General features: G+C 35.3%; 2 protein-coding genes and 3 pseudogenes across 4 annotated transcripts in view; 4 read left to right on the top strand and 1 right to left on the bottom strand.

Annotated features, from left to right (window-relative positions):
- Window positions 1-93: 93 nt before the first annotated feature.
- On the bottom strand, window positions 94-2,773 carry LOC147277117 (NADP-dependent D-sorbitol-6-phosphate dehydrogenase-like; annotated as a pseudogene).
- Window positions 2,774-9,613: 6,840 nt separating this feature from the next.
- LOC147277116 (V-type proton ATPase 16 kDa proteolipid subunit) lies at window positions 9,614-11,699 on the top strand. Its single transcript, XM_086255056.1, has 3 exons — window positions 9,614-9,783; window positions 10,185-10,470; window positions 11,306-11,699. The coding sequence occupies exons 1-3, from the start codon at window positions 9,705-9,707 to the stop codon at window positions 11,436-11,438; spliced, it is 498 nt and encodes a 165-aa protein (XP_086111182.1). The 5' UTR covers window positions 9,614-9,704; the 3' UTR covers window positions 11,439-11,699.
- A 3,566-nt stretch (window positions 11,700-15,265) lies between these two features.
- LOC147277115 (disease resistance protein RPV1-like) lies at window positions 15,266-15,985 on the top strand. The gene is made up of 2 exons (XM_086255600.1): window positions 15,266-15,800; window positions 15,954-15,985. The coding sequence occupies exons 1-2, from the start codon at window positions 15,266-15,268 to the stop codon at window positions 15,983-15,985; spliced, it is 567 nt and encodes a 188-aa protein (XP_086111726.1).
- LOC147277114 (disease resistance protein Roq1-like) lies at window positions 15,698-20,033 on the top strand (annotated as a pseudogene). The gene is made up of 6 exons (XR_015123973.1): window positions 15,698-15,759; window positions 15,954-17,049; window positions 17,440-17,715; window positions 17,831-18,130; window positions 18,200-18,772; window positions 18,927-20,033. The product of XR_015123973.1 is annotated as a disease resistance protein Roq1-like (transcript).
- Window positions 20,034-23,164: 3,131 nt separating this feature from the next.
- The window catches only part of LOC147277110 (TMV resistance protein N-like), a 42,017-nt pseudogene continuing 39,740 nt past the window's right edge, over window positions 23,165-25,441 (top strand). The window contains exons 1-2 of the transcript XR_015123974.1: window positions 23,165-23,837; window positions 24,033-25,131. The product of XR_015123974.1 is annotated as a TMV resistance protein N-like (transcript). The remainder of the gene's footprint in view (window positions 23,838-24,032; window positions 25,132-25,441) is intronic.

Here is a 25,441-nt window from a genome sequence, read left to right as displayed (position 1 = left end):
AGGATGGAGAATGATTTCCACAAGCTTCCTTTTATTCCTTTTTGCATAACATATATATGGAAGCAGTAATTGAGAGAATTTCATAGTAAGTAGTTATGCATACACATCTAATCCCCAAGTCTTGGAAGCTAGGTTGGTCCTATATTTCCTGTCTATAGTTTTGATCAAGTCCATGTCTTGTTTGCTCGACTTGAAGTCAAGAACTTGCAGATTCTCTTTCATTCTCTCAACTATTGATGTCTTTGGAATGCCTACTACGTCCCTTTGAATGCCCCATCGGAGAACAATTTGTGCCACACTCCTTTTGTACTTCTTAGCCAGACCCTGAAATGCGACAATTAAAGTAAACAACTGTTTCATGAACTCTCATTGTTTGTTAAGATGAATATTACATTTGGCAATCGTAAAATCAGCCAGCTGGTTCAGGTCGATAATCACTAGACTTTAAATAGGGAATATATCATTAGGGCCGGCCTTAAAATTTTGGGAGACCGGGAGCTCTCCACCCTCCATGTATATATGTATTTGAGGGTTTGGAGGGTTTTCACGTTTTAGGTTTTGAATTTTTATATTATTTAGTTACTTTAAATGAACCGCAATGAATATGTGAGTCTTGTTGAATTAGGCTATTTTTAATTTTGAATTGGAGCTTTATTATTTTTTAAACATGAATTAGCCTTAACACAATATATAAGGGGTATATTAAATTTAGGGGCCTGAGGTGGTTGCTTCACTCGGCTACGTACCCTAAGATCCAGCCATGTATACTAATAAGTAATAATGTATATGAAGCTAACGTCTTCCTCATGTATGTCCTGCACATGCAGAGATATAAAAATATAGACAAAATAAGAATAAGAGAATATACAACAAATGGGTCCAAGTCTACCCTGCAACTTACAAACCAACAAAGAAGTGAGAAATGCAGATTGGAGGTTTCAAACTCATCACCTCATATTACCAGACCTTTGTTATTATGTTAGACAATTATTATACGCTTACATTTTTTAAATTTTTAATTGTTAATGTCGGATTAAACCAATAATGTATATCAATCAAATATCATATCAGTAACATAAAAAAGAAGATATATACTTACCATGAGGACTGGATCATCCAAACATGAAATTGAACCAAAATATTCGGTGTTGGCAATAGAACCTCTTAGTGGGGTGTGGGCTGTAACACAAATTCCATGCTTCCTACAGAAGTTGATGAGAGATTCGCGCTGGAAGTAGGGGTGAGTTTCAAACTGGTTTACTGCCGGCTTTATTTTGGAGTAAGCTAAGTTAATCTCTGGTTAGAAAGATGTCATAGTTGCTGCATATATAAATGATTTTCTGTTAGAGCTAGCTACCAATTCCAATTGGAAAGACAAATTAATAACATGGTTTAAACTATCATATATATATATATATTAAAAAAATTTGGAAAAGATGATATATTTGAATTAGTCATCAAGTAAAGTATATATAAAGGATTATTATTTTTTTTTATTACAGGAAATGGGGGATTCAATTCAACTTTGAGACCTCTTTAACATTGTGAAGAGAAATACTATTAAAACACTTGGTATGCACCTGATACCAATACTACGAACTAAGCCCATTGAGACAAGCTTTTCCATGTCATGCCAAGTAGCTTCCAGGGATATTGTTGTATCCATGTCCAGTGTCTTATCCTCATCCAAAACACTACCAGTTGTCCCAACTCCTGTGAGAATTCATGTACAACACCCAAAAAAAAAAAAAACATCAGAAATTAAACAACCAAACAGGAGATATAATGTGTGTGACAAGCTGTACCAGTGTGCGTTGAGGCTATAGGGAAGTGAATTAGGTACAAATTCAGATAATCTAACTTTAAGCTTCTTAAGGCTGTCTTTGCAGGCTTCAACAACATGCCCATGGTCTGAATTCCGAAGCTGCAATATAAAACGACAAGATATTGCAAGGGAAACAAATTAATATATATGTCAATGTCTTGGTGTAGTGGTGGGAGATAACCAGTAATTATTTATGGACCAAATAGAGGAATTATAACTAACCAATTACTTAGATAATTTTCAATTATTAGACTGCCTTTTTTTTTGGTCTGAATATTAGACTGGCCTTAGTGGTAACGAAAACATCCTCCCTCTTAACAAGCCCAGTTCGAAAGGCTTCTGCAAGTGCGTTACGTTCCCAACTTCTACTTCATTCTTGTAATGAGCTGCAATGTGGGCAAAATGTAAATTTTTGTAGTGGAGTTGCTTCCTCATCTTCAATTCAAGAGAAATGTGCCAATTAAACAAATGTATGAAGCACAAATAAATATCATATTAATTCCAGCTTTTAATTAATAATTAGTTTGATAAAAAATAATTTTGTTGATAATTAAAATTCTCCTTGTATCACCGAGGTTCTTCAAAATAATAATAATAATAATAATAAATCGGATAAGAAATTATAAACTGATACGTATTAACGGTATTATATATATACCATAAACTTTTTTCTCTTCGATCACTCGGTGAACATTTCGTTTTGCATATCACATAAAAATAACTAAACAGTCTAAACCAAATTAAGCACATCACATATATGATATATATGGAATAATTAATGTAATGTAGATAATAAAATAATGTACCAGCACAGTAAAAATGGCGATAGCCAATGTTGATGGCATTTAGGATGAGGTCTCTGATTTCATCTTTTTCCATGCGCCAAAGGCCAAGAGGCCCAAGACCCATTATTGGCATCTCGAACCCACTGTTGAGAATAATTGCCATGTTAGTTTTCTCACTTGCCAAACACAAGTATGTACCACTGTACTAGTAGCTACACCCTGCTTTTTCTCTTCTCGAGATCTCAGGTATGTATGCTAAGGTACTGAGACTCAACCTTTGTGCTGCTTGTGACTTTAAATAGAAATATTGCATGGACATGTGCAAGAAAATAGTGGTACATACTGTTGTTTTTTTTATTGTAATGATGTTGTCGTTTATATTATGTGCCACTCCTAGAAATTAGAGTATTTAGCTCTAAATTAATTGGTGGAGAGACTCATCAAAACATTATATATTGTGAAGTTTGATATAGCTAAATACATGAATTTGTGGGTTTGACACATGAATAGAAAGAAGTTAGAGCATATATATATATATACATATTTCTAACTCTAAACCAATAGTTAATGGGTGAACGAGCCCAAAAATTATGGCCTTATTTAATGCATAGAATTAGATTGGATAGTTTTAAATAATTAGATTCATGTGCTTTTGAAGAAAAAAATTATAACTTGAAGGAAGAATATGAATTGGATAAGTTAAATGATTAATTTATGTATATTCAATGAAAAAAATGAAGAGTGTCTCTGTGCTTGAAAGAAGAAGATGAGAAGATGATTAATTAGTTATAGGAGAAACTTATTTCTTCTAATTTTCACAAAATAGTGGGATAGTGGGGATAAGTTTTTCCTTATGGTTAATTTATCTTTTTTTTTTTATTCCTTCAATTTAAGAGACACTTTTTATTTATTTTTTTTTAAATACACATAAATTAGCTATTTGACATATCCAATCTAATTCAAATATTCAATATATTAAATGAAGGAGTATCACTTTTATGATTTGGAATTTTCTCAACACCACCTAGGTTGAGAAAAAGTTGAGATGAATAGCATTTTATCCGAATAAAACTTGAATGGAAATGTCATATCACACGAATTTATGATGCCTGACATGATGGATCTAATTACTTAAAGAAAACCGTTATTTTTTTCAATTTGTTTATTTTTAATAGTAGAAGAGGGGGTTTGAATTTAGAACTTTTTCCAACTTTGGAATAGTAGTTGGTGTAGTATTGATGTTTGTGAAATGAGATTATGAGCGTTAGTGTATTTATGGTAAAATCAAGGTCTGGTGGTTTCTGGGCCTTTCTGTTGGCCCACATATATTATTAAGCCTGCCAAACTCCCAAAGTACTGGCTGAAAGAAGCCCAAGTTTGATATCCAACTTATCGTTAGGCCCACATACATTATTAAGCCTACCAAATTCCCAATTTGCTGGCTGAAATATCCCAGAGTTCTAACAACCCTCTTTTCATTGCTCGTATTATTGTCCTCTTTTAAGCAACCGAGCCCTGTAGATCCATTATCATGCATTAAAGGAAATTCAACCTTTTAAAAAAAAAAAAAAATAGAGATACTTTACTATTTATTCATATGGAAGAGAGGCTTGAAAGTGAACTGGATTGATATGATTTTGGAGGGTTGACATGTTTTGTGCATGGATCCTTCCATTTGCCCTTATCAATTATTGGCCCAAATTTTTTAGTTAAAATAATTTTAACAACATTTTTAGAGGTTAAAATTATAAAAGCAAAACAAAAATCTGAACCTAAGGTTATTAAAAATGTCTAGGGCTTGGGAATTGATTTCAGATTTTGTTTCTTTTTTGCTCTTTATGAACTTTTCTTTTTTTGAAATACGTTACATTTTACATAAGAGGGATTTAAAACTCATTTTGCTTAAATCGTGATGGTCTTAGGCCGGCCACTTGGGGCCCAAAGACTCAAACCCACTATTTGTAGTTTCTACACAGGTTAGCAACACATACAGTCATACCAATAGTTGAATGTGTAAACGGTGCCCAATTTGAAGGTGAGTCATGACCATAACTCGAGTTTAGCTGGTTTTTGACTAGTTGACATCAAGTAACCCATGGCGAATTTTGGGACTGTGGTGGGTCTTTGATCTCAGAGGTGTAAGGACACCATGGTTTGGGTCGCATCCCATGGCATGATCTCAACAGCTATATGATCTGGGTCGCATTGACATAACTACAAAGAGATTGTGAAAAGGAAAATAATTTTCTTTCTTTCTTTCCACCAAAATACATGAGGCATCAGTTTCTCAACCTTACATCAAAAGCCAAGTAGATCCTGACACACAAAATCAAAGAAGAGGATTTAAGTCCCTAATAGTGGATGTGTGTCTAGAACATTTGTAAACTTTTTTTTTTTTACCCCCAGTTTTCATCCTTGGTCTAGAGTTGAATTTATCTTGACCAAACACCTAGAAAAAGAATCATGTATTGATTGTTACCATCTAGGGCTCAAGTTAAAACATATCTATCTCTAGATTACAAATTCATGTTTATGACATTAACTCAAGTGATAATTAGATGGGTAAGTCTAGGCAGCAAAATGGCTTAAGAGGGTCAACCCAAATTCAATCATATTTTTAGGTTTGTGGGCTAATTTGACTAAATGTTCTGGGTAGGCCTGATCCAGCCCATTTGTGCAAAGGGTTGGGTCTAAACCTTACTATCTATGTCTTATGCCGACCCAATTTGGTCCTATATTAGGACCTATAATTGACAAGTAATGACGACTTGTTTTATATTTTAGAGTTTGATTTATTTTTAAGTAAAACCTTTAGTTTTTTTTTGTCTTTGTCTTTAGTTTAAGTAGTACTAGCCTCTTTGCACTCGCTCTCGCGAGTGCGAAGGGGCTCTTTTTATTGCACATACACTAATATTTTGGCAAACGTAATTCGTTTAATAAGCTGTATTATGTATATTTTTAGAGCATTTAACTAGTTTTTTCGTGAATATAATTTATTCGGCTTTTCTTCGTTCTGGCCAAATAAAAATATCGAATTACACTTCTAATTTACCACTTGTTTCAGCTATTGTGCGAATAAGCTCTCCTTATTGTGCAAACGTTGTTATTTTAGCATGCCCAGTTTATCCTATAAAATTTTCTATTGTGCATACATAAAAACTTTTTATAATGAAATAATTATTTATTTGAAGAAAGTTTCTCAATTTGACTTCTTATAAGAAAATTATAGAATCAAATGTCATTGTGAATTTTTGATATATTCTCTTCATGTCCGGGAGTAGCCGAAGCAAGTGGTAAGTTGATTCATTTTCAACTTTTTGATTGGGGGTTCGAATCCCATGGGGTGCAATTGTTATAATTTTTTTAATATATTGATACATTTTTTATTTGCTTTAAATAAGTTGGTTGTGTGTGTATGGAAGAAAGTGCCTGAGTGCAGTGTGTGTAGTGTGTGGTGAGGTTAGTGGCTGTGAGTGTAATTGGTGCAGCGTTCTGTGTAGTGTAAATAGTTTGGTGAGCGGCTATGAGTGTGGTGAGTCTTCATTTGAATTTTTTTTTTTCTTAATAGAAATTGGTTTTATAGCCTATAAATTTTGTAGAAAAAGAACCTTTAATTTTCCTTTCACAATAGATATTGTTACTTATTTGCATGAAAACAACAAATAGAAGAAATATTTTTTTTAAGTGCACCTTGATACCCCCAATTTCCTCTCCATACTCAAGTACAAATTTTCTTCACAAAAAGTTTCATTTCACTATTAAATAAAAAAGATAAAACAAAATAAAGAAATCCCCCCCCCCCAAAACAGGGGTCGGCAGCCCCTCTAAATCGGATGTCCCTCCCCTCTCCTCAATGACCCCAATTAATTCATGTTATTAATTGCCTAATAGTACTATGTAAATAGGTTCATTGAGGGGATGGGGAGAGGGACATCCAATATCTAGTCTTTGGCCATGTCCCTTGCACATGCCAAAAAGCTTTCTCATATTGAGCATAATTTAATTTGTTTTTCCACAATAGGTGTTGCATAATTTTCATGTGTGCATTTCTTTCTCCTTGCCCTTGCCTATTTTTTTCTATGATATTTCTATATCTGATTATTATTGTTTGTCACATTTAAATTTGCATGTTTTAGGCTCTTCTCAATGATACTCAGGGGATGGGAAAAACGTTATTATTCAAAAAATAGAATATAAGGATAAACGATGGTGTAAGAAAAATAAAACCAATTAATAAATGCTATTAATTTGAACAATACCAATTCATATCACATTTTCTGTACAATACTATCAACTATTCCAGTTTTGCTCATGAGTTTAGAGTATAATATATAAAATAATAACAATTCACACTACTTTTCTTGTTGTAATCTTCTAATAGCTAGTATTAATATATACCCCCAATAGCTCAATTACATTGCAAAATCTTCTAATAGCTAGCAGATCCGAGTTACTAATCTTCTTATTACAAAAATTAAGAATCTTAACAAATACCAAATTAACATGGGACACATCCGAGTTAATATCAGTGCATAATGAACTAATACCATCAGCATGTAAACCTTTGATTTAAAGTAGTACTCATCCTGAAATGCATACTTGAAGCCTTCAAGATTTATTGGGTTACAGAAGTCATCAATGAAAGCTTTACTCGGACAACCTAAACAAAGAGACGATTAGTAAGAAGATTAGAAAATGTTTAGACAACCCAGGCTAAGAATATAATAGACACATTAAAAGTGCCTCATTATCTTTCAAAAGAAAGAAATTTCTCATACATCAAAGAAGAAAAACCCATCATTCTCCACACATTTAAATATATTAAATCAACATAAATGTTAGATGAGCCAAACCAAAAACCTATAAAAAGAGTAGAACATAAGAAAAGTCTATGGTAATATACAATTCAGGAAAAAAAAAAAAATAGACTCTTTCTCTCTCTCTCTCTCTCATCCAAAACAAACTGAATTTTGGTAAAATCCCTCCCAATATCTACACCCGCATTTCATCAAGCACCTCATATTCAACATAAATAAAAATTTTAACGTATAAAAAAAATTCTAGAACATAAGAAAAGTTTGTGGTAATATACAATTCAGAAAAAAGAAAAAGAAAAAAAAAAAGCATAGGCTGATGAGCAAATAAACCCATACCATTTTCCTATGCAATGGATACAAAATCACTTTCTCTTACAGCTTCTGCACCTAACAACCCTGCCCTTACCACTGCTCCGCCATTGATGGCACATTGTGGCCTCCACTTCCATCCTCTGTGAAATCCAAAGTCATAAATTGCATAAATAAAAATAGTGACAACAAAGCATAAACAGAGAATTACAAACTTCTTACTCTTACTCTTTGATACTCCTTCCCAAAATTTGGCTTTGGTTTTTTCTTCTCTGAAAGCTTTGAAGCCCTAACCGAACCACCAACATGTCCATGTCCTGTCTTAACACCCAACTCATTTCACACGCTTCTTTTTTCTGCACTCCCTTTTTCAAAACCATTGCAACTCCCTCGCCATTAAAACCACCACTACCACCTCCTTGACCTTCTCCTCTTGACCCTGACTCACTAACCCCATCAACTTCCTCATTCCTCAGACGCATCCAACCAAACCCATTTTCCCAATCCCTGGCCACTCTTGTTTGGTAATAGAAACACCACCACACTTCTTATTCTCACCACGCTTCTTATTCCTTATTCCTCATTCCTCTTCCTATTCCCACCGCGCTTCTTCTTCTTCACAATATGAGCAACCCAATCACCTTCATCTCCCAACCATTTTGTTCCATCACCACGTCCCACAAAGAAGAGAGAACGTGGTTTGGATACAAAAGAAAAATAAAAGAGAACGTGGTCTCCTAAACGTGGTGTCATACTCCATTATTTTTCGTATTTATTTTTTAATTTGTTTAATTGTAAGAGTGGTTGATTACTTATTTGTCCCTATCGAATTAAAATTGTATGTTTTAATAAATTTAATTAATCATGGGTATTTGTGAGATTTCAGAAAATTTTACCTAGCGGAGGTGTTTGCTATATATAACATATATATATATATACAGGCTCCTTCTGTTGAGGTATACCTCAACTTATTTATGTTGAGGTATGACCTTGTTGGGGCCTACACGAGTCCTTTTGTGTCGATCCGAACCGTTCAATTTTTACATCTCCATAGATAGATCATCCTTGCAAAAAATTAGCCAAATCGGAAATCATTTGCCTATCTAACTTTGATCAAATAAATGGACGAACCAAATATTTTCGATGAAACCGTCTATTTGTTTTATCAAAGTTAGATAGGCAAATGATTTCCGATTTGGCTAATTTTTTGCAAAGATGATCTATCAATGAAGATGATCCTTGCGAACGGTTCGGATCGACACAAAAGAACTCGTGTGGGCCCTAAGAGAGTATACCTCAACATAAATAAGTTGAGGTATACCTCAACAGAAGGAGTCTGTATATATATATATATATATATATATATAGATAGATAGACTAGCCCCTTGTAGTGAGAACCTAATAAATGACCCAATGCATTTGGTAAGGCCTAATAGACTCGACCAGTGGCCTGCCCATATGCTCGAAGGGTTTCAAAGTCCTTGTGCAAGGCTTGAGCCTATCTTATTTTAGGAAAGAGTCGGTTCGGTCCGACCCATCCAACCCTTCGGTAAAAAAACCCAAACCAAGTAGGACTTGAGCCTTCTTTTTATAGAACTAGGCTGGCCCGACCCGACCCATTTTACAAGCCTAGAGGGGAAACATTTTTGTACGAAAAAGAAAAAGATGAGGAAACTGATTGAATTCTCCGCTGTAGGATTTGTGTTGGGTCTGTTCCAAATCGGAAGGAGGGAAGCCCAACTTTTAGGGGCTGTTAAGAGCCCAAAGTGTGGGCCGAGACCAGAACAAGTCGGATCCGGGTGTGCCCGGTCCACGTAACTGTAAACCGCTGGGAGATTGCAAGTATAAAGCAGTTGGGGCGTTCCATTGGACGACTTTCTCATGCGGAAGCACACGACATAACAGAGCCAACAGAGAGATCCAAAACTCTGAGATCTAGACGACGTCGTACCAGATCCACTCTACACAATGTCGTCAACATTCAGCGGCGATGAAACGGCACCGTTCTTCGGCTTCCTCGGCGCTGCTGCAGCCCTCGTTTTCTCCTGTAACCAAAAACCCTAACCTTACTCTCTCGCTTTTCTCTATATGTTTTGAATTCGCGATGTGTTTGGTCCCCGAGAAAATTTCGATCTAATCTACTTTCGATATTTGATCACTTGATTATCTGTTTCATTGGGTATCAATTGAACTTCAATTTGGGTTATTTATTGTTTAGGACCCGGAAAAAAGAAATGTTTTCCCCGAAAGGAACTAATTCTAATTATTATTATTGTAATTTATAGGGTTGATAATATGGATTTCAAACCCCATTACTTAAAAGAAGCTAATTGATATATTGGGTTTGGTTCACAATTGATATTTAGTGTATTTCTTGTCAAAATTGTTAGAAGATGGATGGAGTTTTAGTATGCTTGATATGAGGGCTTCAATGGTGTTTTATTTTAGGTATGGGAGCTGCCTATGGCACAGCAAAGAGTGGTGTTGGTGTGGCATCCATGGGGGTGATGAGGCCTGAGTTGGTGATGAAATCCATTGTTCCTGTTGTTATGGCTGGTGTGTTGGGTATTTATGGCCTTATTATTGCTGTCATCATCAGTACTGGGATTAACCCCAAGGCAAAGTCATATTACCTATTCGATGGTTATGCACACCTCTCTTCTGGTCTTGCTTGTGGTCTTGCTGGGCTCTCTGCTGGAATGGCAATTGGTATCGTTGGTGATGCTGGTGTTAGGTATAATTTCTACCCTTTAAGCATATAGACATACATGATTGTTTGTTTTTGTCTGCTGGTGTTTGTGTATTTCTATTCTTTACCTCTCAATTTAATTGCTTGGTATGCAAGACGGACTTCTCTCCTAAGACTAAAATCAAAGATAAAGCTATTGGTCTGATAGAGATAGAGGATCAGTGAAAACATTATAAATTGGAATTTCCAAGGATAGATAAATATGCGAGTGTTCATTGCAATCTGAAAAGTTAAAAGTCCGCGACAAGAGTAGTATTTTAAAGCCATTGGTCTGATAAAGGCCAGGACTAAAATCAAAGATAAAGCAATTGGTCTAACAATGGATAGTAAGAACATTGTAAACTATGGGAATGTTCATTGCAATATGAAAAGTTATAAAGTCCATGGGAAGAGTAGTAGTATGTTAATTTTATTAGTCCGTATTTCCCTGAATATGATCCTAAAGTCTCTCAATCACATTTTTCAAATTTAAAACCAAAATACCATTCTCAGAAAGAACTATGAAGAGGGGTTTAAATTTAGAGATTGGACCTAGATGAGAATTAAAATTATAATTTGGTCAGACAACTAGTTTGGTGTTTGGCTATAATTTCCCAGTATGAAGGTTCAAAGGAAAAAAAGATCAATTTTTGGAGGGCAAATTTTCATGGTTCCGTCAAGCTAGTGTTTGTTACTTGGGAGGGGAATGGCGTTGCGTAATTTAATGTTTTGGAGTTATTTTTGCATTTTACATGATTTGAGATTCATAATTCTCCAATTAAGTTTATACCTAATTTCAATTAAGTTTTTCCCCTCTGGAATAACTGAGCTTGTTTTGCAGAGCTAACGCACAGCAGCCAAAACTGTTTGTTGGGATGATCCTTATCCTCATCTTTGCTGAAGCATTGGCCCTCTACGGCCTCATCGTTGGCATCATCTTGTCTTCTCGAGCTGGCCAATCCAGAGCAGACTAAGAAGTAAGCATGCAGTCTAATATTCTTTTATTGCTTATTTATAGCACTCCAGGGAGAAAATTTTCGGCTGCTCTCAGGTTGGTTGTTGGACGGTGCTTGCTAGTTCCTAAAGATTATGTTTGTAGAACTGCCCTGCCTTGTAGTAGTAGGATTGAGATTGTCATCAGAATAAGAGCTTTTGAAGCTTTCCCTGTATGGTGTTTCTATTGATGTAATTTGCCGCCACAACTATGAACTGGTATAGAGTTTATAATTCTGAAACTAGTGCACGTGTGATCTTATTTATCCACCATACTTGAGTACCATCAATAATTCGAATGTGAATGCAAATGCTCTGTTTTAGATCATCCTTAATTCGAACATGGTAAGATATTAGGAAACTGCAGCTTTGTATGCTGCAAAACAAGAGATCTAATATAATATTTATAGCAATATTCCTAAACTCTTTGAGGCTGTTTGGTCATCGATCAGCTGGCAATAGCATGCGCGCAAACAGACGATATTGTTTCGGTGTCCAATTCTTTGGTTATCATTGATGGGGGCCCATTGACAAGATTGAGGGTGAGGGGTTGGTCAAAAAGAAAAGTAACAATAATGTGCAAACACCTATTAACAATTTAACTGGCAGGTAGTAGGAAAACTCGCAAAAAGTAAAAGTTACTCTGTTTCTTGGCACTCACATGGCAGGTAGTAGGAAACTGCAGTTTTATATGATACAAATCAAGTCTAATCTTTGAGATGAGTATACCATTCCCAACTCTTTCAGGCTGTTTGGTTATCTGACTTGCAAACACACAGGAGCTAGTCTAGCTTCTATGGCCAGTCAAGGAGAGTCTTCATCTTCTTCCTTCATCCATGAATGGACCTATGATGTGTTTCCTAGTTTTAGAGGTGCAAATACACGTTTTAATTTTACAGACCATTTGCACAAAACTTTAATTAAGAAGGGAATTCGCACCTTCATAGATGACGAGCTTAGAAGAGGAGAAGAAATATCGCCAGCGCTTTTCACAGCAATTGAAGAGTCAAGGATCTCTCATTGTCTTCTCTCAAAAATATCCCTCCTCGAGGTGGTGTTTGGATGAATGAATTTTAAATTCTTGAATGTAAAGAATTAAGGCCAAATGTCACTTTTTGTCTTTGTACTTTGACAGTACTTTCACTTTCGTTCATGTTTTTTTAATTTTGCCAATTTTGGTACCGTACTTCTATTTCGATAGTAATTAGGTTCATTCTGTCAAATCCGTCAATTTTAGTGACGGAAAACGCTGACGTGGCATCACATGCCCCTCTCGTGACTACCAAATTAGATTGGCCTTCCAACTAGCAATTTTGGTACCGTACTTTTATTACGTAGCAATAGAAGTACAGAACCAAAAATGCCAAAATTAAAAGTACAGGGATGAAAGTGGAAGTACTGTCAAAGTACATAGACGAAAAGTGACATTTGGCCTATTAATTTGACATTTGGACTTGACAAAGTGGATTTTATTGTTATCGTAATAGAAGTACGGTATCAAAATTGTCAAAATTAAAAGAACATGAACGAAAGTGGAAGTATTGTCAAAGTACAGGGACAAAAAGTGATATTTGGCCTTAATTCTTTAAATTCAAGAATTTTAACAAGTTCATCCAAACACCACCTCGAGGAGGCATATTCTTTAGAGAAGACAATGAGAGATCCTTGACTCTTCAAGTACTGTGAAAAGCGCTGGTAATATTTCCATTCTTGGCCAAATGTCATTTTTTGTACCTTTATTTTGACAGTACTTCTACTTTCGTCTCTATTCTTTTAATTTTGACAATTTTGATACCTTACTTTTATTACGATAGTAATTAAGTCCGTCAATTTTAGTGACAATACAGGCTCGGTATTGTAGAAACAATAAATGAATTTCATACCTAAAACTAAAAGAATCATTGGCTGGTGAACAAAAGAATTTTAATAGTATGTTTACTAATTCGTAATCAGAATCAAAATAAGGAATTAGATTCCGATTACGGATTACTCATTTGTTTACTAACCATATGAGAATAAAAACATAAGTGGGGTCTACATAAAATTAAGAATTCAACTCTTTATTTTGGAGAAATTGGATTCTTGGGTGGGAGGTGGTAATCCAATTCTTTATTTTGGAGGAATTCAATTCCTTATTTTTTTTTTTCATATTACCCTCACATTATTAACTAGCATATAAAATAATTTATTTAGAATAAGGGCATTTTAGTAATTAAATGTCCATATGATATCATTCTTACTAAAATTTCAAATAATTTAGTAAACAGCTTCAATAAGAATCTAATTTCACATCAATTTAATTTCTCTTTAATTTAATTCCTTATCGATTCAATTCTTCTTAATCCATAACTGAAATAATAAACATGTTATGAATGTGGAAAGAATAAAAAGGAAAGAGAGGGGGTGGGGAATGGGAATGGGCCCATTGAGATTACATGAATTACAAAATCTATGAACATGTGATACATTACAAGAGAAATTCACCCTGACAATATTCATAGTGAGGAGTCCAATCACCATAAAGAAAGTAGTTGCAAGTATAAATCTAGTCAAAAAGAAAAAGTAACACACCACCAGTCATTGTGTCAGTGTGTAGGCTCCATATATCATGTGAAAACGAGTACAAACTAAAGGAAATATCACCGATTAAGTTGCACCGAAAGTTCCTGGCCAAAAAAGTTGCACCGAAAGTTTCTCTCCTTCACATTCACATGGTTGACTAGATTGTAGGAGACTGCAATTTTATACGTAAGATGCGAAGAAATTTAGATATTTATTTTAAAATTAATTGATAATAGAAGGAGTAGTTTAAATCTTTATAAGTCACTAGTAAGGCCCTCACATTTTTAATGTGAGATTTCTTTCAACACGCTCTCGCATGTGTGGCATCATTTAAGCCTAACACGTGGACAATTTATATTAGGTGATATGGGAACACGTGTGACCGTTAGGCGCATCACGTGGATAATCTGCTCTGATACCATGAAGAAATTTAGGCATCTATCCCAAAAGTAATTGGTAATAAAATGAATAATCCAAATTATTATAAATCATTAACAATGTCCTCACGTGAGATTTCTCCCGATAGTATTTAAGGTGTTTAGTTATCAATCAGCAGACATGCACGCAAACAGACAATACCAATATACCATGTGTTTCTATGACCAATCAAAGAGACTGTTTGGTTATCTTCTGCTTCCTTCCCTCATTCCTGGACCTAGAGCATGTACGTGTTTATGAGTTTTAGAGGTGAGCGTAGTGAGAAAATAATAAATAAGTAAATAAATGTAGAGAAAATAGGAGCAAACCTTACCAAACGATGCCTTAATTAGTCATGAGTTCTTCCCTGAATTATTGAGAAAAGGAGAACAAGTAGATAAAATAAACGAAAACAAAACAACAGAATGGTGTAAAAGTGTAATCCAAAGAGACTCACCACCTTAATCGTCATGCTGGCTGTTTCCTATCATGATGAACAGTAGGGGCCCATCGACAAAATTGATAGCGAGGGGTTCGTCAAAAAGCAAAGTACCAATAAAATTCCCGTCAAAAAGTAAAAGTAAAAAACACAATCATGTGCAAACTTGCAGTAACAACTAGCAAAAAGGACATATCCCAGTTGAAGTTGCAACGAAAGTCTCTCTTTCTCTCACCAAACAAACAATTCCTCTCTTTCTTCACATTCACAAAGCAGGTAGTAGGAAACTGCAGCTTTATAGTTTATATCATGCAAAGGTGAGTATACCATTCCCAACTCTGTGAGGCTGTATGGTTATCTGACTTGCAAACACACAGTAGTATAGCTTCTATGGCCAGTCAAGGAGAGTCTTCATCTTCTTCCTTCACCCATTCATGGACCTATGATGTCTTTCTCAGTTTTAGAGGTGAGGATACTCGTTATAATTTTACAGACCATTTGCACAACGCTTTGATTCAGAAAGGAATTCGCACCTTCAGAGATGATGAGGAGCTTAGAAGAGGTGAAGAAATATCACAAGCACTTCTCAAAGCAATTGAAGAGTCAAGGACATCTCTCATCGTCTTCTCTCAAAACTATGCCTCCTCGAGGTGGTGTTTGGATGAACTCGTTAAAATTCTTCAATGTAAAGAATCAAAGCAACAATTGGTTTTGCCAATTTTTTACAAGGTGGATCCGAAGGATGTACGGAATCAGATAGGAAGTTTTGGTGAGGCATTTGCCCAACTTGAATGCAAATTCAAGGACAACATGGATAAGGTGCAAAGATGGAGGGAAACTCTTTTTAAAGCAGCAAATTTATCTGGATGGCATTATGTGGATGGGTATGATTCTAACCACTATAATGTTATTCTCTTTTGGATGGGTATATGGTTTATCTTCTTTTACAATTATAAAATTTAAATTGAAGTTGTTCTAAAGTTTCATTACATGTATATTGCATTTGGCGTGTATATATATAGATCAATTAAAATGTCGACTCATTAATTACATATTTCATATGCTTTTGAATTGACAGAAGTGAAGCTCAGTTTATCAAGGAGATCGTGAGTAAGATCATTCAAGTAATAAATCATACATATTTGGATGTGGCGGTGCATCCAGTTGGAATAAAGTCTCCTCTACAAGACATGGACAAGCTTTTAGTTGTTGAGGCAAATGATGTCCGGATGGTAGGGATATGGGGGCTTGGTGGAATTGGTAAGACAACAATTGCCAAAGCTGTTTATAATTCTATTGCCCATAAGTTTGAAGGCAGTTGTTTTTTGGTAAATGTTAGAGAAACATCAATGAAACATGGAGGCTTAGTCCAACTACAAGAGACTTTGCTATCTGATATCTTAAGGGACAAAAACTTAAAGCTCAATAGTGATGCAGGAGTCAGTGAGATAAGGAAAAGGCTGAGTAGTAAAAAGGTTCTCTTAATTCTTGATGACGTGAATGAATTAGAACAATTAAATAAGTTAGCTCGAGTGTCTGAATGGTTTGGTCCGGGCAGTAGAATTATAATAACAACCAGAGATAAGCGTTTGCTAACTGTTCATCAAATTAATTTAATACATGAGGTCAAGAAATTGGGTGATCATGAAGCCATGAAGCTCTTTTGTTGGAATGCCTTCAAAACAGATGAACCTTTGGATGATTATGTGAGACTCACGAAATGTGCAGTAGACTATGCTCAAGCTCTTCCATTGGCTTTGATAGTTTTAGGTTCTCATCTATATAGTAGAAGCATAGATGAATGGCAAGATGCATTAGATAATTACAAAAGAATTCCTAACAAAGAGGTCCAGAGTGCTCTTGAAATAAGTTACAATGCATTGGAAGATTCTGTGAAGGATGTATTCCTTGACATTGCATGTTTCTTTAAAGGTCGAAGGAAGAAATATGTGATAAAAATACTTAAAGCTTGTGACCTCAACCCTGTGATTGGTATTGAAGTGCTCACAGAAAAGGCCCTAGTAAGTATTGACCGATATGAAAGGATTTCGATGCATGACTTGGTAGAAGAAATGGGTAAAGAAATAGTTCGATAAGAATCGGCTACTGAGCCTGGCAAGCGTAGCAGATTGTGGTTTCACGAAGATGTTTATCATGTTCTAACAGAAGATACAGTAAGTATAATATATATATATTCTATTATTCAATTTGGTAATCAAGAACTTAATGCATCAGTTTGAGGTCATTTCTTTTTATTATCAACCCTGAATTTGTAAAATTGTTGGCCAAAAATTAGCTTGGTGTAGCTTTGATTGTACACAATCGTATGTTTGGCTTGAGGAAGGGCCTCCTTGGCTTCTTCCTTACCTGAACCATGATGTTTTGGTTTGGTTGAATTCAATTGAATGAAGTTGCCTTTGGGATTTTTCTCAAAAAAAAAAAAAAAAACTTGAGTAATAATTTTCTTTTAAAATCTTATTGAAAAATATATCGAATTGTAAACAAGTTGATTTATTTGATAAAGAACTTGCTTTTTAATGCTATTGCTTTTTCATACTATATAGGGAACCGATCAAATTAGAGGTATCCTGGTAAACTTGCCTCAACCAGATAAGATACCCTTGGCTGCTCATTGCTTCTCAAAGATGAAAAATCTCAAATTTTTTATAAATTGCAATGCACGCCTTTCTGGAGACGTTGATTATCTCCCCAACAATTTGAGATTGCTTGATTGGGCTGAATATCCATCACAATCTTTGCCATCTAATTTTGATCCAAGGAAACTTGTTGCTCTCAATATGCCTCGTAGTTGCATGACACAACTGTGGAAGGGATCGAAGGTACTTTAAATTACTTTCATCCATTGTAAGAGTTTATTTGTTGATATTATGTTGTAAACTTCTTTGAAGCTTAACAATAGCTAATCCTTTCTTTTTTTCTTTTTTCGTGTCACAGAATTTGCAAAATCTGACATCTATGGATTTTTCTGGGTCTGAATCTCTAAGAGAAATCCCTGACTTCTCAAAAATCCCAAACCTAAAGAAGTTGAATCTAAGTGACTGTATAAGTTTAGTTGAGGTTCATCCTTCTGTTGGATCTCTTGATAAACTTGTTGAACTGAGAGTTGACGGCTGCTCTAACCTCACAATGTTTCCAAGTCTGGTCACCATGAAATCTCTGGAGGAGATAACTTTTCATCGTTGTGAAAGGCTTGAGAGTTTCCCAGAAATTGCGGGAAAGATGGTATCCTTGAAAGTTATAAATCTACATGCCACTGCCATAAAAGAAGTGCCGTCATCAATTGGGTATGTCATTGGGCTTCAGGTGTTATATCTAAGTGCTTGTAAATACCTTACAAATCTGCCATTGGGCAGCATTTATGAGTTAAGACATCTTGAAGTATTGGATCTCGATGATTGTCCAAAACTTGTTGGATTATCAAATAAGGTGAACTCCGGTGCAGAATCACTTTCTTCGGTGAATCCAACTAACTCAAACATTTCAGTATCTCAGAAATTGGACATGTCGATGAGAGGAGTCAATTTATCAGAAAGTGATTTCCTTCCAACTCTTGATTGGGTGTACGCATTGACAAGACTTGACCTATCAGAAAGCAATATTGTTATTCTTCCAGTAAGAATTATAGAATTTGTCAACTTGTGGTACCTTAATTTGAGGGATTGCAAGAGGCTTCGAGAAATTCCAGAGTTTCCACCAAAGGTAAGAAAGGTACAAGTTGGAGGTTGCGAATCATTAGAAATATTTTCAAAATTGTCAGACGTATTGGAAGATAAAGAGCGACCACCTTTCGATGGAATCAACTTGTTCAATTGCAATAGACTCTGTGACAATCTGGGTCGTAACATGGCAAAGTGGGAAAATATTTTACTGAATAAGGTGTGTGTGTGTGTGTGTGTGTCTCTCTCTCTCTCTCTCTCTCTCTCTCTCTCTCTCTCCATAAAAACACACGCACACACACACACACACACACATATATATATATATACAAAAAGTTCAGATTAGATTATGGTATGTTATTATTGTGTTACAGGTATGGCCAGAACACCGACAGTTTGGAGTTGTTTTCCCAGTGAGTGAAATTCCAAAGTGGTCCAAGGAAGTGAAGTTTCCAAGTGAATTGGTTTATGCGATGAATGGAATTTATTGGGTTATCTGTGAAGTTTGTATTGAAATCCCTGGAAATTTCAAATGGGAGAATGCAGGATTGGTACTCTGTCTTGTTTTTGAAACTGAGAAGTCCTTCAGTAGGCCTATAGCCGAAGTTCACATCAATGAATACAGTTGTGCGGCTCGGATCGTGTGTCCGAATTCTTCAACAAAGACAAACTCAGATCATGTGTGGCTCCACTATATTTCAGGTAATGAAATCAAGTCGTCCACTATATTCAATTCCAGATCATGTGTGCCTCTTATGTGTCGAGTTGAATTTATGGTCGCCAAGTGGACGGATTCGGATGATACACCTAGTGTACGGGTGTCCCGCTGCGGGGTCCAGCTAGTATGCCACGAGGATGGTAGTAAGGAGCAGGGGATTTCCTTGTGCTTGGAGCCAATGAATTCTCAACAGAATGAGGCTGGCGGAGCCTCAGATGTGATGGAAGTCGATGAATATGATGATGACGGGAATGTGGTTCATCATCATCATCATCATCATCAACAAGAGCAGGGGCTTTCCTCGTCTTTGCACAATGGCATTACAAGATCGGTGTGCTTCAAAAGCTGTGGGGACCACCTAATATGCCACGAGGATGGTAGTAATGCCATGATGGCAGTCAATGGTACTGATCATCAGCAAGAGCAATGGCTTTCCTTGTCTTTGGAGCCAATGAATCACCAAAAAAGGCCTCGTGGAGCATCACTTGTCAAGGCAGTCAATGTTGGCGAGCAAGAGCAGCAATGGCTTTCCTTGTCTTTGGAGCCAATGAATCCTCAACAACAGAATGAGCCAGGTCATGCTGGAGCCTCTGCCTCAGATGTTATGGAATTAGTCAATGAATATGATGATGATGACACGAATGTGAATGTGGATCATTATCATCATCATCAACAAGAGCAGGGGCTTTGCTCTTGTTTTCATTGCTTTTGTTTTCTGGCGGATTTGGCTTTCTCAAAGTGGGGCTTCTGACGTTGTTTTTCGTTCACCAGTTTTGATGGCAGCATTTGTGCACATCGCTGACCCACCAGCTCCTCCTATGGTAATTTTCGAGTGTTTTGGTTAATTCTCGACGGAGTTGGCCCCTCAGGATTTTGTCAAACTATATGTTGATGGGGCTGTCCACAATGTCCTTCGAGATGGTGACGGCTTTATTGATGGGTGTTTACCTCTAACAGAGTAACAGGCTTTTTTATTGATTGAGAAAGTAAAAACTCATCTTCAATCTTTAATTTCTATCTGTCTTTTATTTATATACACTCCTGCTCGTAATCTGTTGGTAATGGAACAGCACATCTTTTATTAATTAGCATGCACTTGTGTTTTCTGATATTCATGTTTGGGTACATGATGGCCTCATTGGCTATCTGATACATACTTGGCTGTTTCTCATCTTTGTAGAAATAAAGTCTTTTTTAGCTGCAAAAAGAAAAAAAAAAATTACATTAATTCTTTTATGGGTATATTCAAAGGAACAGAATATTTAACATATTAGAATCCTGACATATTTCTCACCTTGAAAAAATTCTTCAAATCACTTCAATAGAGTCAGAACAATGGATATGCATCTAACTAGGTGGGATTGGGTCAAGTCTTAGCAAGGCCGAAAATTAATTAGACCTTAAGTTCAGCTCGGCCTATAGGCCCAAGGTTCTAGCCCAAGCGGCCCAAGGTTCACTTTTAAATCAGCCCAGTCGGTATTAAATGGAAGTTCTATATCAACCCAAACGTTTAATCTCTGCACCCCAAATATTAATCAGTTTTTAAGGACAATTGTAACCCTTTCCAGAGTGACTAAAAAACCTTACCTTGAATAATAAATAATTTTTAAAATTTTAAGAAATAAAAATTACACTGTAAAAGTTAGATTGAGAGAGAGATATGTATATATATATATATATTTGCAACCCAATCGATAAGGCGGGCCGCTGGCAGCCATGGTCTCTACTCAGTCCATTTGAAAAAGAAATTCATTTTTTCTTTTAAATAATAATATTATCAGTTTCAAATATAAGGGTTTAATTTTGTTATATTTCCAAATTTGGTTGGGTGTAGTGAGTAAATGTCGTATTTTTAAGTAGTTAGGTTTTTTTAAGAGGGGAATTGAATGCTATCCATCTTCTCCACCGACCTTCTCATTTATTATTCTCATTTTACAATGTAAATTTATGATCGGAACCGTTCATTTTTTAGATCTAACTATAAAGATTTCATCTGCAACAAATCAACCAAATTGAAAATCGTTTGATTATGTAACTGTGATAAAATAAACAGACGGTTTTTGTAATAATTTGATTCCCATTAGTTTATTTGTAATAATTACATGATCAAACAATTTTTGATTTAGTTAATTTTTTGTAGAGATGATTTTCAAATAATTATCTAAAAGATAAACGATTCTTATCAAGAAAATACATTGTGAAATGAAAAAAATAAAGAAAAAGGTCGGTGGAGAAAGTAGATAGCATTTCTCTATTTAAAAAGACCTTACAGCTTGTTCGTTGCCCAATGCTATGATGTCGCTTTGTGCTCAGCTCACACACATGTTACAGCTTGTTTTTAATACTAATTAGCTATTAATTAAAGAAAAATGATGAACATACATATGATTACACTGATAATTGTTGCTAGTTAATGATTCTACTTTTGCCTTCTTCTCTAGGATATAGGAGGGGATGTGATACATCTTAATTACTTTGTTATAATTATCAATCACCCGGTACCAGGGGTGTTACAATGAACTGTATGAATTTTCATACGTGACATTCACTTTTTCTATACTTAGACATATAAATCATATAGAGCTTAGACATGTCTTCCAATAAAAGATGTTAATTTTGAAGCAGACTTCGTTGCAGATTGAAGGCTACTCATGAAAAATGGGTTCTCAAATTTGGTTGAAAGTTTTCATACGTCTATTATTGCGAATAGATTGTTGGGAAATTGGTGAATTAAGTGGTCTCTGTTTTTGTAATTGTTTTGTTCAAGAAAAAAATTAAGGGACATCATTGTTTTTCCTAGACCATAATTAAATTGTACCATCTTTTTTATAGAAATTAGTATTTAGTCTTTTTATTACATATTTTCTTTGGACTGAAACTTTATGAGTTTGTTTTTTCTAAATACAACTCTTTAATCACTATTATGTCAAAGAAATATGTTATAATTTTTTTTATTTTTTGAGGGTATAGATTACGGGTTCTCCCCATATATCCTTTTAAGGTGTAGAATGAAATTAATTTGTGGATGTTACATATTAGGTTTTAATTCTAAAATTTTATGCAGGGCTCAGGAAATGAGGTCAATAGCCGCCGAGTGCTCAATACCCGGTATGAGTGAAAAAAAACATAGAAACTAATAGACTAATATTTATGTAACGTGAAATTGTTACAATATTATTGAATTTTAGTTAGTATTCTAAAAGTTATAAAATTTTAGTTTGTATAATGTAAAATTAAAAAATCCGGATAGAAGTCCTCATTTTTTATCATGTTCCTAACCAATGAATCATGCAGACGAACTTACCAATATGAAGGGTTAAATTAAAGGCTAACCTCTAACAAACCCCATATACCTGCAGTTTGAATAACTAGTTGGTGAAATGGAGATGGATGGATCTGTATTTGGCTAATTGTACAAAAATGAAACTTGGTGTGATAAACATTTGATCTGTAATTTAAAAATGTAATAATAAGCCGTAGTGAAGTAATTAGTAATTTAATTAACAAAAACAATCCAACTATGAAAGAATCATCCACCTAATGAAAGTTGAAATACCGGCAGATTAAAAGGAAAGAGTCAAAGAGAAGGGACGGGAAAACGCGTACAGCAAAACGCGTCATTGTGTTGTTGACTCCTCCCAATGGCAGGTAGCTAAGAAAACTGCAGTTTTATAAAACATGATGCAAATAAACAATCATACATGACATGAGAATATTTTTGAGACGAGTATATTATTTGGTTATCACCAATCACACGAAAAATTATTTGGTTGACATGAGAATACCAGCTGGCATGCTCACAAACTGACCATATTATTTGGTTATCACCAATCACACGAAAAATTATTGTATTTCATGGAAGGTTACTTCTAATAATGAAATAATCTTGTTTTCCAAGTCAATATATTTAGACTTTTAGTTCCTCTCTTTCTTCGCACTCACATGGCAGGTAGTAGGAAACTGCAGTTTTATATGATACAAATCAAGTCCAATCTTTGAGATGAGTATACCATTCCAAACTCTTTGAGGCTGTTTGGTTATCTGACTTGCAAACACACAGTAGTATAGCTTCTATGGCCAGTCAAGGAGAGTCTTCATCTTCTTCCTTCACCCATTCATGGACCTATGATGTCTTTCTCAGTTTTAGAGGTGAGGATACTCGTAATAATTTTACGGACCATTTGCACAACGCTTTGGTTCAGAAGGGAATTCGCACCTTCAGAGATGATGATGAGCTTAGAAGTGGTGAAGAAATATCACAAGCCCTTCTCAAAGCAATTGAAGAGTCAAGGATCTCTATGGTCGTCTTCTCTCAAAACTATGCCTTCTCGAGGTGGTGCTTGGATGAACTTGTTAAAATCCTTGAATGTAAAGAATTTAAGGGACAAATGGTTGTGCCAATTTTTTATAAAGTTGATCCCTCGGATGTACGGCATCAGAGAGGTAGTTTCGGTGAGGCACTTGCCAAACATGAATGCAAATTCAAGGACAGCATGGATAAGGTGCGAAGATGGAGGGAAGTTCTTTCCAAAGCAGCAAATTTGTCCGGATGCCATTATTCGGATGGGTATGTTTCTAACCACTATAATGTTATTCTCTTTTGGATGGGTATATGGTTTATCTTCTTTTACAAATTATAAAATTTAAATTGAAGTTGTTCTAAAGTTTCATTACATGTATATTGCATTTGGCGTGTATATATATAGATCAATTAAAATGTCGACTCATTAATTACATATTTCATATGCTTTTGAATTGACAGAAGTGAAGCTCAGTTTATCAACGAGATCGTGAGTGAGATCATTCAAGTAATAAATCATACATATTTGGATGTGGCGGTGCATCCAGTTGGAATAGAGTCTCCTCTACAAGACATGGACAAGCTTTTAGATGTTGAGGCAAATGATGTCCGGATGGTAGGGATATGGGGGCTTGGTGGAATTGGTAAGACAACAATTGCCAAAGCTGTTTATAATTCTATTGCCCATAAGTTTGAAGGCAGTTGTTTTTTGGCAAATGTTAGAGCAACATCAATGAATCATGGAGGCTTAGTCCAACTACAAGAGACTTTGCTTCATGATATTCTAAGGGACATAAACTTGAAGGTGACTAGTGTTGATAAAGGAGTCAATGTGATAAAGACAAGACTGAGTCATAAAAAGGTTCTGATAATTCTAGATGATGTGAATGAACGGGAACAGTTAAACAACTTAGCTCGAGTGTCTGAATGGTTTGGTTTGGGCAGTAGAATTATAATAACAACCAGAGATAAGCGTTTGCTAACTGTTCATCAAATTAATTTAATACATGAGGTCAAGAAATTGGGTGATCATGAAGCCATGAAGCTCTTTTGTTGGAATGCCTTCAAAACAGATGAACCTTTGGATGATTATGTGAGACTCACGAAATGTGCAGTAGACTATGCTCAAGCTCTTCCATTGGCTTTGATAGTTTTAGGTTCTCATCTATATAGTAGAAGCATAGATGAATGGCAAGATGCATTAGATAATTACAAAAGAATTCCTAACAAAGAGGTCCAGAGTGCTCTTGAAATAAGTTACAATGCATTGGAAGATTCTGTGAAGCATGTATTCCTTGACATTGCATGTTTCTTTGAGGGTGAAAGGAAGGAATATGTGATACGAATACTTAAAGCTTGTGACCTCAACCCTGTGATTGGTATTGAAGTGCTCATAGAAAAGGCCCTAGTAAGTATTGACCGATATGAAAGGATTTCGATGCATGACTTGGTAGAAGAAATGGGTAAAGAAATAGTTCGTCAAGAATCGCCTCCTGAGCCTGGCAAGCGTAGCAGATTGTGGTTTCACGAAGATGTTTGTCCTGTTCTAACAGAAGATACAGTAAGTATAATATATATATATATATATTCTATTATTCAATTTGGTAATCAAGAACTTAATGCATCAGTTTGAGGTCATTTCTTTTTATTATCAACCCCGAATTTGTAAAATTGTTGGCCAAAAACTAGCTTGGTGCAGCTTTGATTGTAAATAATCGTATGCTTGGCTTGAGGAAGGGCCTCCTTGGCTTCTTCCTTACCTGAACCATGATGTTTTGGTTTGGTTGAATTCAATTGAATGAAGTTGCCTTTGGGATTTTTCTCAAAAAAAAAAAAAAAAACTTGAGTAATAATTTTCTTTTAAAATCTTA

This window comes from Dryas octopetala, chromosome 8 (genome assembly GCF_963921425.1).
Source record: "Dryas octopetala chromosome 8, drDryOcto1.1, whole genome shotgun sequence".
Taxonomy (NCBI): Eukaryota; Viridiplantae; Streptophyta; class Magnoliopsida; order Rosales; family Rosaceae; genus Dryas; species Dryas octopetala.
Note: the sequence above shows the minus strand (reverse complement) of the source record. Positions and strands in the feature narration are given on the sequence as shown.

What these genes read in the sequence shown, in the direction of transcription:
- LOC147277116 (XM_086255056.1), top strand. Translation starts at nt 9,705, where the DNA reads ATGTCGTCAACATTCAGCGGCGATGAAACGGCACCGTTCTTCGGCTTC. An exon ending in TGCAGCCCTCGTTTTCTCCT is followed by an intron (nt 9,784 to 10,184) that starts GTAACCAAAAAC and finishes GTTTTATTTTAG; the next exon opens with GTATGGGAGCTGCCTATGGC. An exon ending in GTTGGTGATGCTGGTGTTAG is followed by an intron (nt 10,471 to 11,305) that starts GTATAATTTCTA and finishes CTTGTTTTGCAG; the next exon opens with AGCTAACGCACAGCAGCCAA.
- LOC147277115 (XM_086255600.1), top strand. Translation starts at nt 15,266, where the DNA reads ATGGCCAGTCAAGGAGAGTCTTCATCTTCTTCCTTCACCCATTCATGG. An exon ending in TGTTATTCTCTTTTGGATGG is followed by an intron (nt 15,801 to 15,953) that starts GTATATGGTTTA and finishes TTGAATTGACAG; the next exon opens with AAGTGAAGCTCAGTTTATCA.